The sequence below is a fragment of the Pelophylax lessonae genome, assembly GCF_965119305.1.
Source record: "Pelophylax lessonae genome assembly, chromosome: 9".
Classification (NCBI taxonomy): Eukaryota; Metazoa; Chordata; class Amphibia; order Anura; family Ranidae; genus Pelophylax; species Pelophylax lessonae.
In genome coordinates this window covers 272,513,196-272,529,800 of record NC_138776.1, presented here as the reverse complement: position 1 = coordinate 272,529,800, position 16,605 = coordinate 272,513,196, and the positions used below count along the sequence as shown (strand labels likewise).

The following is a 16,605-nucleotide window of genomic DNA, read 5'->3' as shown; positions in this document are numbered from 1 at the left end:
CCCTTACAGTCTGAGGTTCCTCAGGATAAGAGGAATACGATGGTCCGGCACCGTCCCTCACAGTCTGAGGTTCCTCAGGATAAGAGGAATACAATGGTCCATCTACACTGTGTGGTGCCGGATGGACATTTAAGGTAGCCGGGTTTTCTCCTGGACTATACTGTGTGATGTCCTCATCTTCTACTTTACAGTCTGGAGACAAAGTGAGACAATCCTCTGAGGTTTTCCTCATCTCCCGTCCATGTACTAAAATAGAAATACAAAGAATATTACTAGACATCAGCAGATTGGTTCCCCTAAACCATAACTCCGCCCACATCAGGCAGCTTTGTCTCTGAGGATCTTACAATTCCCCCCTCAAGGTAACTAGTAAATGGGTCCTCTGATCTCCTACCAGTTCATTTCTTTATTCATGGACCTTAGTCAGAGTAAGGAAACAACGAGAACTGTCTTTTATAGGAGTGACAGTGATGAAGGGATTATAGGAAGAGTGTCCCCTCCCCCTCTATCACTCATTGCCATCTTCCCAACACAAGAAGTCCCGCACTTCCTTATTTAGTCCATGATTTAGTCATGAATAACAGCGGGGCTGAGCCCCACCAGAGGTCAGAGAGTGAGGATGGGGGGAGAACAACCAACATGAAGACTGGACTGATCCTGAAGACCACTCTCAGGAAAGTGACCAGGGTATTACAGGGTGAGATCACCCAGTCCACGCCCTACTCTGGACCAATCAGTGAGCAGTATGGGTGGAGGAATGTATTAAGGGTTAATGACTCACCTATGCTGATCTCTGTAGGAGTGTCCTCCTCTATAAATGTCCCCGTTATTCCATCCTCCTTCATAGACTGCTGATCATCCCTCACATACGTCTCTTCTTCTTCTGCTTTAACCTCAACTTTTATATCTATCAGATCTTCACCCTAAACCAAGGAAACAAGAGAAATATCATCTGTAAAATATTTGCTTTAATATTGTGACATTCCATAAAAAAAATCAACACATCGTCTCCATGAGTCCATGTTCTTAGAAGCTCTGTCTCACCAACCTTGTAATGGTGAAGGATGGTGTAATCTTCCTGTGTGGAATTCACCATGATGTCTTGGTACAGATCTTTTTGTATTTCCTCTATCACCCCATCTTCCTGATCCTCCTCTTTTATCTCTTCTTTAACCTCAACTTTAGAACCTCTCAGGTTTCCACTCTGAATATATAATAAAAATGACATCAATGGTAACAATGCAGATAATGTACAGATCCTAATGATACTATCAGTGATTGTTCCTCATCTACCTGATGATGGTGGGGGATGGTGTGACCTTCCTGTGTGGAATCCTGGGAATACAGAGGACGTGGACATCTCTCTGGTGGGTTTCTGGTATTAGGTGACTCCATCATATCCTTGTGTCCTTCTGAGAACTCCATCACTCCATACTCTTCATCCTCCACTTTATACTCTTCTTTAACAACAATATTATAATCTCCGAGATTTCCACTCTAAATATTAAATAAAACATTCATTGTAACAAACATGCTTGTGTATAAATCATAACTACCAATAATTGTCAATCATCTACCTGATCATGTTTTGTGTAGTTGGGATCTTCCTGTGTGGAATCCCGGGAATACAGAGGACGGGGACATCTCTCTGGTGGGTTCCCATTACTGGATCCATCTGTAGGAAACACACACACTGACTGAATACATTGTTTCTGTGTTTATCAGATGATGGGGGATCTAGGTGGAGCCTCTGTACTGCTCTCTCCTTTACAATAAAGTCTCCTCTTACCCGGTGATGTGAGGGGCGGCTGATTCTCCATCATGACGTCCTTGTAGAGATCCTTGTGTCCTTCTAAATACTCCCACTCCTCCATGGAGAAATAGACAGTGACATCCTGACACCTTATATGAACCTGACACACACAATGATACAGTCACCATCCAGCATCATCGTATAATCCTTTCATAGTATAAACTGAAAAGGTGAAATGAATGGAACAGTGACACATCTCCACAATGAGGAGAACATTCTGGTCTCGTAAGTGGGGAAATGTTCTGCCCCTGAAGGGGTTAATCTAGGTTTCCACACTATATATGTGTGTATCATCATCTGCTGGAGATAAAAGAGGTCACAGTGACTATGAAGAGGACGGACATGACGGGAGGGGTTACTGGGTGTAAATAGAAAATAAGATCGTATTACCTCCTCTGCTGCCTCTTCCAACAACGTCTTCTTTCTACTTTATACCTCATGAAACTTCTTTATACCTGACCTCACTTCCTGTCTTCCATAGAGACTTCCTGTCTGGGTAGAAGTGAGATCACCACCTTGTGGAGGTCAGAGGAACTGCAGCCCCGAGAAACGTCTTGTAGTGAGAACATGGCCTTGTGCTGTGTGTGTATATACTGTATATCCCTATAGATGGGTCATCTCCACTCCCGACACGGGGGAATGAAATACATACCTTCCATCTTTTTTAAATAGAAATGAAGGACGCCTTTTACCAAAAGTATGTAGGCATAGGACACACCCCCTGTCACACCCCCTTAAAGGAGAATTATAAAAGAAAAAAATGATTAGTAAAACCCACACATGCTTTTTTTTACCACTACTATTTCTTTATATTGGCTTTTGAAGATTACAAATGCAGCAGTTTAGAAATTGGATGAAAGGTTTATCACTGGGAAACACTTTTTGAAACATAAATAGTGTGTTTTATACACAACTATTTACAGTAGATCAGACCAAAATGAACGAGGAGGAAAATGGGACAGGGGGACCTTTTTCCAAATCGGGGACAGCACCTCGAAATCAGGGACAGTTGGGAAATATGAAACTATATTACTGCCTTTCTCAGCCAGGGTTCCTTCAAAAGGTTTCTAGGGGTTCCATGAGCAATGAACAATTTCTGTCTCTCCAGAAGGGAACTAGAACCTTCAGGGCCCCAGTGCAAGAAACCATGAAGGGGCCCCTGGCTGGGGCCCTTCCCTTCAAGCCTGGGGCTTTTCCCACTAATCCTGGGGCCCTTTACTCTCGTTGCGGGGGCCCTTTATTACAGTCCCGCAGTGAGACCCTTTCACAAGTTCTGCAGTGGGCCCCCTTCCTGCCATCTTGGTGCCTCCCCACAGTGGTGGATTGCCAGGGCCCAGTCGGAAGTGTGACTTTTGCAATCCAGGAAGTTCACCCACTGGTGTCAGTAGTTTTTATTTTTTGGTATTTTTATTGTATTATTTTTTATCATTTTATTTTTTTTTACAATGTCACTGACTATGACTCTGTCCATTCATTACATCTTTACCGACCCCTTACTAGTTCTCTATTGCGACATATCCCCTGCAGCAGCCGGCAGGAGAGGAGAGGGAGCACAGTGGGGGTGGGGGAGCACAGTAGGGGAAGGGCAGCACAGTAGGAGGGGGGAACCAGGGGAGCACACAGGGGCTCAGAGACAGCAGAACACAAGTGAACTGGATAGGAGGAGTGGCGGGGGCAGCATACAGAGGAACCAATCTCCTCCATATTTCTCCTGCAGCTACAGGAGGAAAAAGGAGGACAGTGGTTTCTCTACATGCTGCCTCCGCCGCCCCTCCTATCCAGGTGTACAGGGGAGCCGCACAGGCCCCCTGGAGCATGGGGCCCGGTTGCAATTGCAGCCCCTGTAGTTACGCCTCTGTGTCTCTTAGTAACAATGATTTCCTGATGATGTAAGAATGTCCTTCTCCTACTGACTACTGATATATGGGATCCTTCTCTCATTGGTCACCAATAAGGGATCAATAAATGGACCAGTTGGAATGAGCTTTGGTTATGGGCTGAACTCATGTTTGTAAAGAATTTGGCTTTTTTTCGGGGGGTCAGCGGGTGTCACGATCAGAGAATAAGATCACCTGGCAATGTAACTCAAGATCTAGCCACCAAGGCAACAACTAAACAGGTATACCCGGGTACGGGTCCTCACAGGGTGTGGGAGCAGCCTTACCACACGCAATAAAGGGTTCCTCCAAAAGGTTCTAGGGGTTCCTTGAGCAATGAACAATATCTGTCTCTCAGTAACAATGATTTCCTGATGATGTAAGAATGTCCTTCTCCTACTGATATATGGGATCCTTCTCCCATTGGTTCCCAATAAGGGATCAATAAATGGATGTAAGAATGTCATTCTCCTACTGACTACTGATATATGGGATCCTTCTCCCATTGGTCCCCAAAAAAGGATCAATAAATGGATGTAAGGATGTCCTTCTCCTACTGACTACTGATATATGGGATCCTTCTACCATTGGTTCCCAATAAGGGATCAATAAATGGATGTAAGAATGTCCTTCTCCTACGGTCAATAAATGGATGTAAGAATGTCCTTCTCCTACTGATATATGGGATCCTTCTCCCATTGGTTCCCAATAAGGGATCAATAAATGGATGTAAGAATGTCCTCCTACTGACTACTGATATATGGGATCCTTCTCCCGTTGGTCCCCAATAAGGGATCAATAAATTGATGTAAGAATGTCGTTCTCTTACTGACTACTGATATATGGGATCCTTCTCCCCTTGGTCCCCAATAAGGGAATAATAAATGGATGCAAGAATGTCCTTCTCATACTAACTACTTATATATGGGATCCTTCTCCCATTGGTCCCCAATAAGGGATCAATAAATGGATGTAAAAATGTCCTTCTCCTACTGACTACTGATACATGGGATCCTTCTCACATTGGTCACCAATAAGGGGATCACACGCAATAAAGATGTTCCAGAGCCGCTGGATCTGAGGAGCACCTGGTCTTCACCAGAGCCACTGGACGTGTGGATGTTGCTCTGTGTGGCAGCCCCCAGGTTGTGGCTCTCACCTGTACGGGCACAGTGCAGCCAAATAAGCACGCCGGAAGGACACGGGCACACTAATACCTTGTTTCCACTGAGCGGAACGGTTCGGGTCGGTACAGTTTGGAAGGGTTAGAATGGTCCGGCCTATTCAGGTGAGCGTTTCCACTGCAAGTCGGACCGCCAGGGGCCATGCGGGGTTTACACCAAACGTGGTGTTTATTTTGCGCTTTTGTTTGACGTGAGCATTGACGTTTTCCTGTACGCCAATCAGTGGAATGTATCATGTGACGCCAGTAGCTCCGCTCTAACCGTACCGCGCCGTAACATTTCCTATGGCCCTACATCTAAAGGAGGACCAGGAATGGTGCGGTTTGGTTCGGTTGTATGGACCACTTTCATAATGGAAACACTCAAAATAGCGTACCGTACCGAACTGACCCGAACCGATCAGTGGAAACGAGGTAATAGAGACTATACGGAGGGAGATACACACAGCAACAGGGAATGGGGAATCCACTGACAGAAACCAAAGGGAATATAATACACATCCAGAGGCAAACACGGAGATCAAAGACAGGATTAAACACACAGAATAAGGGAATGCTGATGTAGCACCCTCCTAGGTAGGTGCTAGGTAAAGTATAGAGTGGCCCTGTCTGCTTATCAGGAGGGTCTGATCTGTTAGTTAGCCTGTCACACGCTTCCAGGTGTAACCTGTTGAGCCTGGCGAGTCTCCCCGCTGTATCCAATGAGGGGCCTTGTTTGGACAGTGGAGGAAACCTAGCCAATAGCACACCAGGGTTTATGACTGTCCCAGTGGGCGGGCATTGCTGCAATGCATCCTGGGATTGGGAATAAATCCTGAGGGGGCATGTGACAGGGTGTCTTTTGGCGGGAGCAAAGTCCCAGGAGGAGGTGGACGGCTGTCTCTCCTCCTGCTGAAGTGAGGAAGGTGGTCCAGGCAGTCGGCCTAGGGACCAGGGGTTGAGCTGGGCTGCAGAGAATCCAGTGTGTGCCTACCGGTGGAGCTGCTGGGTAGAATACTTCTGAAAAAACAGTGTCATGAGTACTTAAAGCGGAGTTCCGAGCACAGAAAAACATTTTCACTGAACATACCCCCGGGACAGTCAGGGCTAGTACATTCCACAATGGCTAACCTCTGATCTGTGCCGGTTCGCACTTACCTTTTAGAAGAAATACTCACTTATAAAATTTCTTCCACAGCGTTGCCATCTCTCTTGTGGGCAGCTGAAGCCGGCGCGATCCTCTTCAGCGTCCTCTTCCGTGTCTTCTTCTCCCAGAATGCGCCTGCACCGGCCCCTCTCGTCACTTCCGGTGAGGCGCCGCATTCCTCCACAGCTTCTGGGCATGCCCAGAAGCTGTTTAGCAGGGAATGCGGCGTCGCCCCGGAAGTGACGAGCGGGGCCGGTGTCGTCGCATTGATTCTTGGGAGCGATGACGCTCAGCTCCCAGGAATCATCGCAAGACAGGAAGTGACGGCGGCGCTGAAGGGAGGAAGTGAAGAATATGTGAGTATCTTCGATCTACAATTACAAGGTAAGTATAAAAAAAAAAAAAAAAACCTAACTATCCAATTCCTTTTCAGGTTAAGGAGACCAAGCGGACAGGCACAAAAAAAAAAAAAGGTCGATTTTGTGCCCGGAACTCCGCTTTAAGGATCTGCCTATGAGAGGGGACCACGCCAGAGGGGTCAAGGAGCCAGCTAACCCAGAGTGTTACAGTAAAGGGGGTGCCAAGTTGTCAAGCCCTGAAGATTAGGGGGTAAAGGGGGCACCAGGAAGGGCCCTGAAGTTATTCAGCAGTACAGTCTACTTTGAAGGATAGCTGCCTCAGGAAAGGATTACCTCAGGAAGCTTTAAGGACTCTTTCACAGCCCGAGGGCAAAGTGAAGTAGTGGCCTAGCCGTGACTAGCTCAACATAGCGTTAACCAGCGTTACTCAGCATTTTACTGGATCGTCCCTGCCTATTGTGCATAGTTCAGGTCAGTTGGAGTATCCCACTCATCCCTTCTCCTATCCAAGTTCTAAATAAACATAAAAACTAAAGAAACTGGACTGGTCCTTGTCTGAGGTAAAAACACTTGGAAACATGCCAGAAAGTTCTACTGTTGCTACCCGTCACCAGCAGCTCCCAAGGGGTTAGTGCTACACTCAGCAATATCAAATGCCTGAGGAACAGGAGGGTCCAGCTTCAGCATAGAGACACATTGCTCGAACACTAGGCCACAGGTGCACAGGCCTAATTATACCTCCATTCGGGGTGCAATGGCAGGAACCCGAGCAGCTCGAACAGGAAGTAAAGCCAGGTGCCAGGAACCCTGTACATCGTACCGTGACAGCAAGTGTCTGAACTAAATTCAGCCTAGTCAATCTTTCATTTGCAGTATTAATATCGCTGCTAAATGTGGCAGCTTCCCGCTCAGGCTGGTCAATAGGGAGCCAGTGGTCACAGGCACCTCCAACACCTAGTGACGTATCCCCCCCAGGCCTATTCAGCTGTCTACTGGGGATTCCCGGCTGACAGGTGAATGAAAAAAACTGCATGGGGCCTCCAAAAATGCATACTGGTTCCTTCAGATCTGGCATGTATTTTAGGAGGGAACCCTATGCAAAAAAAAGGAAAATAAAAATGTGGGGTACTCATTTGCGAAAGAACGATATTCTATACGTTGGTTGAGGTTGTTCAGTTTAAATCTGCATAACCTCATCACGCACGAACACTGTTTCGATGGTCGGCGGGCAACGGTCGGGCGATATTCGGACCGTGTATGTTGGCAACGTTTTCGACCGACAAATACTTTTTCAAAAGTCGGTGGTCGAATGATCGGGCGATATTCTAATCGTGTATTCACACTATAATTCATGGTCACCTGGAAATAATGAAAAGGAGAACGTCCATCCAAACCGTGAGATTGGTCCGAGACTCATTGGTATCATTGTGTGCCTTGCCAGACTAGGTCTTGGTTAGAGAGTGAAGAGTGATGCAACTAATACTATATGTAACCCTCATCTACGTCATGGAAATGTATATCTGTCTGCAGAACACAGACGAGATATTGGGACTCTAATTTGAGGTCACCTGGAAATAACGAAAAGGAGAAAGTCCATCCAAACCGTGAGATTGGTCCGAGACTCATTGGTATTATTCTGGGCATTGCCAGACTAGGTCCTGGTTACAGAGTGACGGGTGATGCTGCTCATACTATATGTAACCCTCATCTACATTATGGAAATGTCCTTCAGCTTCTTAGGAAATAGGATAGAGATCCTCACAATCCTATAGAGTTTGGAGGTCCTGAGTGGTCATAGAAATTCCCAGCACCGCAACAGTAGAGGAAGAGGTGGTCTGGTGACATGGAGAAGAAGACTCTGGCCAATCTCTGGATCTCCATCATTGGAACCATGGTGGGACAGCAAATAGAGCGGGATGGTGGAGGAGCTGTTGGTGTCAGTGTGGAAATGGACAGAACACGGGATGAGGACACTGAAAGAACAAAACGGCTTCATTCTTATTTTTTTATAATCTTTAATTTTGCGTTTTTCAGGAATCAGCAAAAAGAGAACGGCCATTACTATGAGCTCAGATGACTCGAAGGAGCTTATAATATACCAGTACACAAAATTGGGGACCCGTCATCCCTATTACAGGGGACCCCTCCATAAAGAGGACCTGTCATCCCTATTCCTATTACAGGAGATCCCTCCATAAAGAGGACCTGTCATCCCTATTCCAATTACAGGGGATCCCTCCATAAAGAGAACCCGTCATCCCTATTCCTATTACAGGGGATCCCTCCATAAAGAGGACCTGTCATCCCTATTCCTATTACAGGGGATCCTTCCATAAAGAGGACCTGTCATCCCTATTCCTATTACAGGGGATCCCTCCATAAAGAGGACCCGTAATCCCTATTTTTATTAGAGGGGATCTCTCCATAAAGAGGACCTGTCATCCCTATTCCTATTACAGGGGATCTCTGTATACAGGACTTCCCTAATAAACATTTCCCGCACTTAGGTCAGGAATGCGGCTCCTTACAAGCGTGAGATCTTTGATGTCTGACCAGCGTTGATTTCAGCGGATAACATTTCCCGCACTCAGGACAGGAAAACGGCTTCTCCCCCGTGTGAGATCTCTGATGCGCGACAAGGTCGAATTTCAGTCCGAAACATTTTCCGCACTCAGGACAGGAATGCGGCTTCGCCCCCGTGTGAGATCTTTGATGCGAGACAAGTCCGGAGTTCCCTGTAAAACATTTCCCACACTCAGGACAGGTATACGGTTTTTCTCCTGTGTGAGACCGCTGATGTGTGACAAGTGCACATTTCCATCTAAAACATTTCCCACACTCAGGGCAGGAATATGGCTTCACGCCCGTGTGAGATTTTTGATGTGCGATAAGTCCGGATTTCCATTCAAAATATTTCCCGCACTCAGCGCAGGAAAACGGCCTCTCCCCTGTGTGGGATCTCTGATGCGTGACAAGTGCAGCTTTCCATCTAAAACATTTCCCGCACTCAGGACAGGGATATGGCTTCTCCCCCGTGTGAGATCTTTCATGTGCGACAAGCGCTGATTTCCATGAAAAACATTTCCCACACTCAGGGCAGGAATATGGCCTCTCTCCCGTGTGAGATCTCTGATGTGTGACAAGTGCAGTTTTCTTTAAAAAACATTTCCCGCACTCAGGACAGGAATGCTGCTTCTCCCCCGAATGAGATCGTAAATGTGTGACAAGTGAGGATTTCGCAGAATAACATTTCCCGCACTCAGGACAGGAGTACGGTTTTTCCCCTGTGTGAGATCTCTGATGTGCGACAAGTTTTGATATCCGTGGATAACTTTTCCCGCACTCCGAGCAGGAATACAGCTTCTCGCTTGTGTGAGATCTTTGATGCATGAGAAGATCGGATTTTCGTGGGTAACATTTCTCACATTCAGAGCAGGAATACGGCCTCCCCTCTGTGTGACATTTCTGATGTTCAGAAAGGTAAGATTTCTGTGAAAAACATTTACCGCACTCAGTACAGGAATACGGCTTCTCACCCGTGTGTGACCTTAGATGGCTGGCAATTTCTGATTTCCTGGAATAACATTTCCTGCACTCAGGGCAGGAATACGGCTTCTCCCGTGTGTGGGATCTTAGATGCCTGACAAGTTCTGAACACCATGCAAAACACTTCCCGCATGCAGGACAAGAAAACGTCCTTGGAAGGTCGGCACTGTCCCTCACAGTCTGAGGCTCCTCTGGATAAAAAGAATACGATGGTCCGGCACCGTCCCTCACAGTCTGAGCTTCCTCAGGATAAGAGGAATACGATGGTCCGGCACCGTCCCTCACAGTCTGAGGTTCCTCAGGATAAGAGGAATACGATGGTCCAGCACTGTCCCTCACAGTCTGAGGTTCCTCAGGATAAGAGGAATACGATGGTCCGGCACCGTCCCTCACAGTCTGAGGTTCCTCAGGATAAGAGGAATACGATGGTCCGGCACTGTCCCTCACAGTCTGAGGTTCCTCAGGATAAGAGGAATACGATGGTCCGGCACCGTCCCTCACAGACTGAGGATCCTCAGGATAAGAGGAATACGATGGTCCATCTACACTGTGTGGTCCCGGATGGACATTTGAGGTAGCCGGGTTTTCTCCTGGACTATACTGTGTGATGTCCTCATCTTCTACTTTACAGTCTGGAGACAAAGTGAGACAATCCTCTGAGGTTTTCCTCATCTCCCGTCCATCTACTAAAATAGAAATACAAAGATTATTACTAGACATCAGCAGATTGGTTCCATTAACCAACCAAGGTGAAGACTGGACAGATTCTGAAGTCCTCCAGTGTTTCCTAGTGGAGAAGATCCCTAGTGTCCTCCAGTGTTTCCTAGTGGAGAAGATCCCTAGTGTCCTCCAGTGTTTCCTAGTGGAGAAGAATCCTGGTGTCCCTCAGTGTTTCCTAGTGGAGAAGATCCCTAGTATCCCCCAGTGTTTCCTAGTGGAGAAGATCCCTAGTGTCCTCCAGTGTTTCCTAGTGGAGAAGATTCCTAGTGTCCTCTAGTGTTTCCTAGTGGAGAAGATCCCTAGTGTCCTCCAGTGTTTCCTAGCGGAGAATATCCCTAGTGTCCCCCGGTGTTTCCTAATGCAGAAGATCCCTAGTATCCCCCAGTGTTTCCTAGTGGAGAAGATCCCTAGTGTCCCCCAGTGTTTCCTAGTGGAGAAGATCCCTAGTATCCCCCAGTGTTTCCTAGTGGAGAAGATCCCTAGTATCCCCCAGTGTTTCCTAGTGGAGAAGATCCCTAGTGTCACCCAGTGTTTCCTGGCGGAGATGATTACTGGCTTACACTGATCTGGTGACACTGGGACTGGCGTGGTGGCAATCAGGAACACTGTGACTGGCTGCACTGGTCTGGTGACAATGCACATGTGTGGCAATAATTAGGAACACTGTAGCTAGCTGCACTGGTGACACTGTGTAAAAGACAAGCCTATGCTGATCACTGTTTCCTCTCACAGCCAATCAATGTGATAGAAAACAGAATGCCTTTGTTTACATATCTGGTCCCTGTGATTGGTCACAGTGACGACATAGTATAGGGCCCATTTCATTGGCCCTGTACCCCACTCTGTGATCTGCTGTGTCCAGTGGAGCATGTCACTGTGCACACCAGAGGGCACCAACGAGTGACGCGAATGGAAGGCCATTTGAATCCGGCCTCCCGCCCTCAGAAGTCAGCTGTCCGGCCATTTATCTATAGCAGTAGGATGACAAGTGGTTTTAAAAAGAGTGAAACCTCGAAACCTCCATAAATCCAGTTTAGATACATTTTTTTCACAGCACAGAGAAGGGGTCAATCTGAGAGAAAGAAGATCTAATGTGCAGAACAGGGAACACCGTTCCAGAAAGAGACCATTACCAGCTTATTATAGGCTGATATCACTCCTCACTCTACTCTGGACCAATCAGTGAGCAGTATGAGTGGAGGAATGGATTTAGTGTTAATGACCCACCTGTGCTGATCTCTGTAGGAGTTTCCTCCTCTATAAATGTCCCTGTTATTCCATCCTCCTCCATCCTCTCTTCTTCTTCTGCTTTAACCTCAACTTTTATATCTATCAGATCTTCACCCTAAAGAGAAGGAGAGAGAATATCATCTGTAAAATAGAAGCTTTACTGAGCTCCGTCAGACCACATGGAAAATATCATCATGTAGGGTTCCCACATTGTTCCCACAAGTTATTTTTATGTTCTAGATGAGCCGTCCCACCAACCTGATAATGATGTGTAGAGCTGTAATTTTCCTGTGTGGAATCCCGGGAATACAGAGGACGGGGATATCTCTCTGGTGGGTTCCTGGTATTAGGTGGCTCCATCATATCCTTGTGTCCTTCTGAAAACTCCTTCATCACTCCATACTCCTCTTTATACTCTTCTTTAGGAACAATATTATCATCCCCGAGGTTTCCACTCTGAATATAAAATAAAACATTCATTGTAACAAACATTCTGTGTATCAATCATACCTAAAAATAATGGTCAATCATCTACCTGATGATGGTGAGGGATGGTGTGACCTTCCTGTGTGGAATCCCGGGAATACAGAGGACGGGGACATCTCTCTGGTGGGTTCCTGTAGCTGGGTGACTCCACCATGGTGTCCTGGTACAGATTTTTGTGTCCTTCTGGAACCTCCAACTCCTCCATCACCCCATCCTCATCATCCTCCTCTTTTATCTCTTCTTTAACCTCAACTTTAGAATCTCTCAGGTTTCCACTCTGAATATATAATAAAAATGACATCAATGGTAACAATGCAGATAATGTACAGATCCTAATGATACTATCAGTGATTGTTCCTCATCTACCTGATGATGGTGGGGGATGGTGTGACCTTCCTGTGTGGAATCCCGGGAATACAGAGGACGGGGACATCTCTCTGGTGGGTTCCCATTACTGGATCCATCTGTAGGAAACACACACACTGACTGAATACATTGTTTCTATGGGTTTATCAGATGATGGGGGATCTAGGTGGAGCCTCCGTACTGCTCTCTCCTTTACAATAAAGTCTCCTCTTACCCGGTGATGTGAAGGGCGGCTGATTCTCCATCATGACGTCCTTGTAGAGATCCTTGTGTCCTTCGAAATACTCCCACTCCTCCATGGAGAAATAGACAGTGACATCCTGACACCTTATAGGAACCTGACACACACAATGATACAGTCACCATCCAGACACATCCCTTCTGTTGGACCTTCACAGACTAAAGGAATAGTTATTTCCTCCTCATTATTCGTAAACTCATTAAATACAAACAAATGTATTATCCACCTCCAGATAAAATCCCACCCCATATTATCGTATGATCCGTAAGCATAGACTGATAAGGTGAGAAGGTGATTGGTGGGAAAGGTGACACATCTCCAAAATAAGGAGAACGTTCCGGCCCCGTAAGTGGGGGGAATGTTTTGACCCTGAAGGGGTAATCTAGGTTTCCACACTATATATGTGTGTATCATCATCTGCTGGAGATAAAAGAGGTCACAGTGACTATGGAGGAAGAGGACGGACATGACGGCCGGGGGGGGGGGAGATTGGGGGACTGGGTGTAAATAGAAAATAAAATCTTATTACCTCCACTGCTGCCACTTCAAACAATGTCACCTCTCTACTTCCTCCCCATTCACCGCTCACCCGAAACTTATTTATACCTGAATCACTTCCTGTCTGTTCCTGACATCACTTCCTGTCTTCCATAGACACTTCCTGTCTGGGTAGAAGTGAGATCACCACCTTGTGGAGCTCAGAGGAACTGAGAAATATCTCGTAGTGTGAAGAAGATATCAGAAAACATTACAACAGGGAGCTGCACTAAAAACTCCATAGTGTTGTAAGCATCAAAGTAATGTATTGATAAGTAGAGTCTTTGAATAAAAGACATCAAGGAAGAATTTGCTCGTCTGTGTAGCACTACTCCCTTGGGAGCTGCTGGTTACGGATTCCCCTAGGTTACCCATAGCAACAACATCACGGTTTAGCATTTTCAAAGTGCCTGGCTCAGTCAGGAAACAGTCCAGGGGTTTTGTTTTTTTGTAGTTTTATTTGAGAACTTGGATAGGAAAAGGAATGAGTGGGATACTCCAACTTGAATAAACTATGCACAGTTTGCTGGGACGTCTAGATATAACTGAGTGCGGCAAGGCCGCTGCTTCACCTTGTCACTAGCAGTGAAGAAGAATTTGATGAACTTGCATTGCTCTGTGAATCGCTCTTCCTCTTCGGGGCCCAACTAGGCACCCCCTTTATCCCTATTCTTCAGGGTTCTACACGGCACCCCCTTTACTGTACATCTCTCTGTGTGAGCTAGCTCCTGGATCCCCTGACTTCAATGGAGTGGTCCCCCTTCCTGGGCCGACCCTTTGGCAAGTCCCTTAGTACTCACGGACACTGTTTTTCCCGGGAGACTCTGCCAGCAACTCCACCGTCAGCTCCACTGGATCCTCTGCGGCTCAGTTCCACACCTGGTTTACTAGGCCGTCTGCCTAAGACCACCTTCCTCATAAACAGCAGGAGGAGAGACCAGCTGTCAGCCTCCTCCTGGGGCTCTGCTTCCCGCCAAAGACGCCCTGTCACCTGTCCCCCCGGCTTTTATGAGCAATCCCAGGATGCATTGCAAGAATGCCCTTCCACTGGGACTCCCACAAAAGCCAATGTGTCACTGGCTGGGTTTCCTCCACTGTTCAACAACCTCCCTCATTGAATACAGTAGGGACACTCCCTCAGACCCAGTGAATCATATCTGGAGACATGCAACAGGCAACTTAACAGATCAGGCTCCCCAGATAAGCAGAAGGAGCAAATAGATGCTTTTTCCTAGCACCTACCTAGGACATCTGTATATGGTTTACTGATTAATATGATATAATATCACAGCCCATGTAAATACAGCTTCGTTATTATTATTATTACGCTATATCTCAGGCACACAGCCATGGCGATGGAGAAACTTCTATCAGTGAAGGAAAATGAAAAATATATATATTCTGGCATACAAATATGTGAATGTGTTTATTCATTGCCCCTAATACAGTCATAGAAGTAATCCATCAATTTGGGAGTAATATTGTTTGGCGTGAGATAGGACCAGTACACCTGTTCTCGAAGAATAGATATGAGAACAACAGAAGGGGCTCAGGAACTCAACCAGTTAGGAAGAACTCCACTTTTCCAACGTGAATATAAATGTGTGAATATAATCTGACTTCATATTGTATGGCTTGTATGATGATTAATTTTATCAGTATCGATGAAAATAGTATAACAAGGGTGAAGTGAGGGCAGTAAACACAAGTCCCAGCCGGTCTGAGCCTATCCTCTCACTCTGCCTTGGCCATCAGCAGAGGAACATTATCTGAGATGGGGAAGATGGAACACTCAGCAATGCTGAAACACTCAACATCGTCTGAGATGGGGAAGATGGAACACTCACCATCGTCTGAGATGGGGAAGATGGAACACTCAACATTGTCTGAGATAGGGAAGATAGAACACTCAACATCGTCTAAGATGGGGAAGATGGAACACTCAACATCGTCTGAGATAGGGAAGATAGAACACTCAACATCGTCTAAGATGGGGAAGATGGAACACTCACCATCATCTGAGATAGGGAAGATAGAACACTCAACATCGTCTGAGATAGGGAAGATGGAACACTCAACATCGTCTGAGATAGGGAAGATAAAACACTCAACTTCGTCTGAGATAGGAAGATGGAATGCTCAACATTGTCTGAGATGGGGAAGATGGAATGCTCAACATTGTCTGAGATGGGGAAGATGGAACGCTCAACATCGTCTTAGAATAGATATGAGAACAACAGAAGGGGCTCAGGAACTCAACCAGTTAGGAAGAACTCCACATTTCCAACGTGAATATAAATGTGTGAATATAATCTGACTTCATTTTGTATGGCTTGTATGATGTTTAATTTTATCAGTATCGATGAAAATAGTATAACAAGGGTGACGTGAGGGCAGTAAACACAAGTCCCAGCCGGTCTGAGCCTATCCTCTCACTCTGCCTTGGCCATCAGCAGAGGAACATCGTCTGAGATGGGGAAGATGGAACACTCAGCATAGTCTGAGATGGGGAAGATGGAACACTCAACATCGTCTAAGATGGGGAAGATGGAACACTCACCATCGTCTGAGATGGGGAAGATGGAACACTCAACATCGTCTAAGATGGGGAAGATGGAACACTCACCATCGTCTGAGATGGGGAAGATGGAACACTCAACATCATCTAAGATGGGGAAGATGGAACACTCAACATCATCTGAGATGGGGAAGATAGAACGCTCAACATTGTCTGAGATGGGGAAGATGAAACGCTCAATATCGTCTTAGATGGGTAAGATATAATGCTCAACATTGTCTGAGATGGGGAAGATGGAACAGTCAACATTGTCTGAGATGGGGAAGATTGAACGCTCTTACATCATCTGAGTGGGGGAAGTTGGAATGCTTAACATCGTCTGAGATGGGGAAGATGGAATGCTCAACATCGTCTGAGATGGGGAAGATGGAGCACTCATAATCCTCTGAGATGGGAAAGATGGAGCATTCAGCATTGGCTGAGATGGGGAAGATGGAACATTCTACATTGTCTGAGATGGGAAAGATGGAGCACTCAGCATCATCTGGGATGGGGAAGATGGAACACTCAACATCATCTCAAATGGGGAAGCTGGAACAGTCA

At 46.3% G+C, this 16,605-nt stretch overlaps 3 protein-coding genes across 3 annotated transcripts in view; all 3 read right to left on the bottom strand.

Annotated features, from left to right (window-relative positions):
• Positions 1-16,605, bottom strand: part of LOC309562616 (uncharacterized protein) — a 679,009-nt gene that overhangs the window by 338,500 nt on the left and 323,904 nt on the right.
• The window catches only part of LOC309562621 (uncharacterized protein), a 478,591-nt gene that overhangs the window by 147,276 nt on the left and 314,710 nt on the right, over positions 1-16,605 (bottom strand). The gene's annotated exons all lie outside the window — the stretch shown is intronic.
• LOC309564121 (uncharacterized protein) overlaps positions 1-16,605 on the bottom strand; it is a gene marked incomplete at its 3' end in the record, with an annotated part of 61,955 nt that overhangs the window by 29,698 nt on the left and 15,652 nt on the right. The window contains exons 6-12 of the mRNA XM_082268750.1: positions 16,310-16,546; positions 16,045-16,215; positions 15,332-15,568; positions 9,895-10,095; positions 9,702-9,810; positions 9,053-9,347; positions 1,429-1,497 (exon numbers count right to left, since the gene is read on the bottom strand). Of these exons, the coding sequence (XP_082124876.1) occupies positions 1,429-1,497; positions 9,053-9,347; positions 9,702-9,810; positions 9,895-10,095; positions 15,332-15,568; positions 16,045-16,215; positions 16,310-16,546 (1,319 nt within the window). The remainder of the gene's footprint in view (positions 1-1,428; positions 1,498-9,052; positions 9,348-9,701; positions 9,811-9,894; positions 10,096-15,331; positions 15,569-16,044; positions 16,216-16,309; positions 16,547-16,605) is intronic.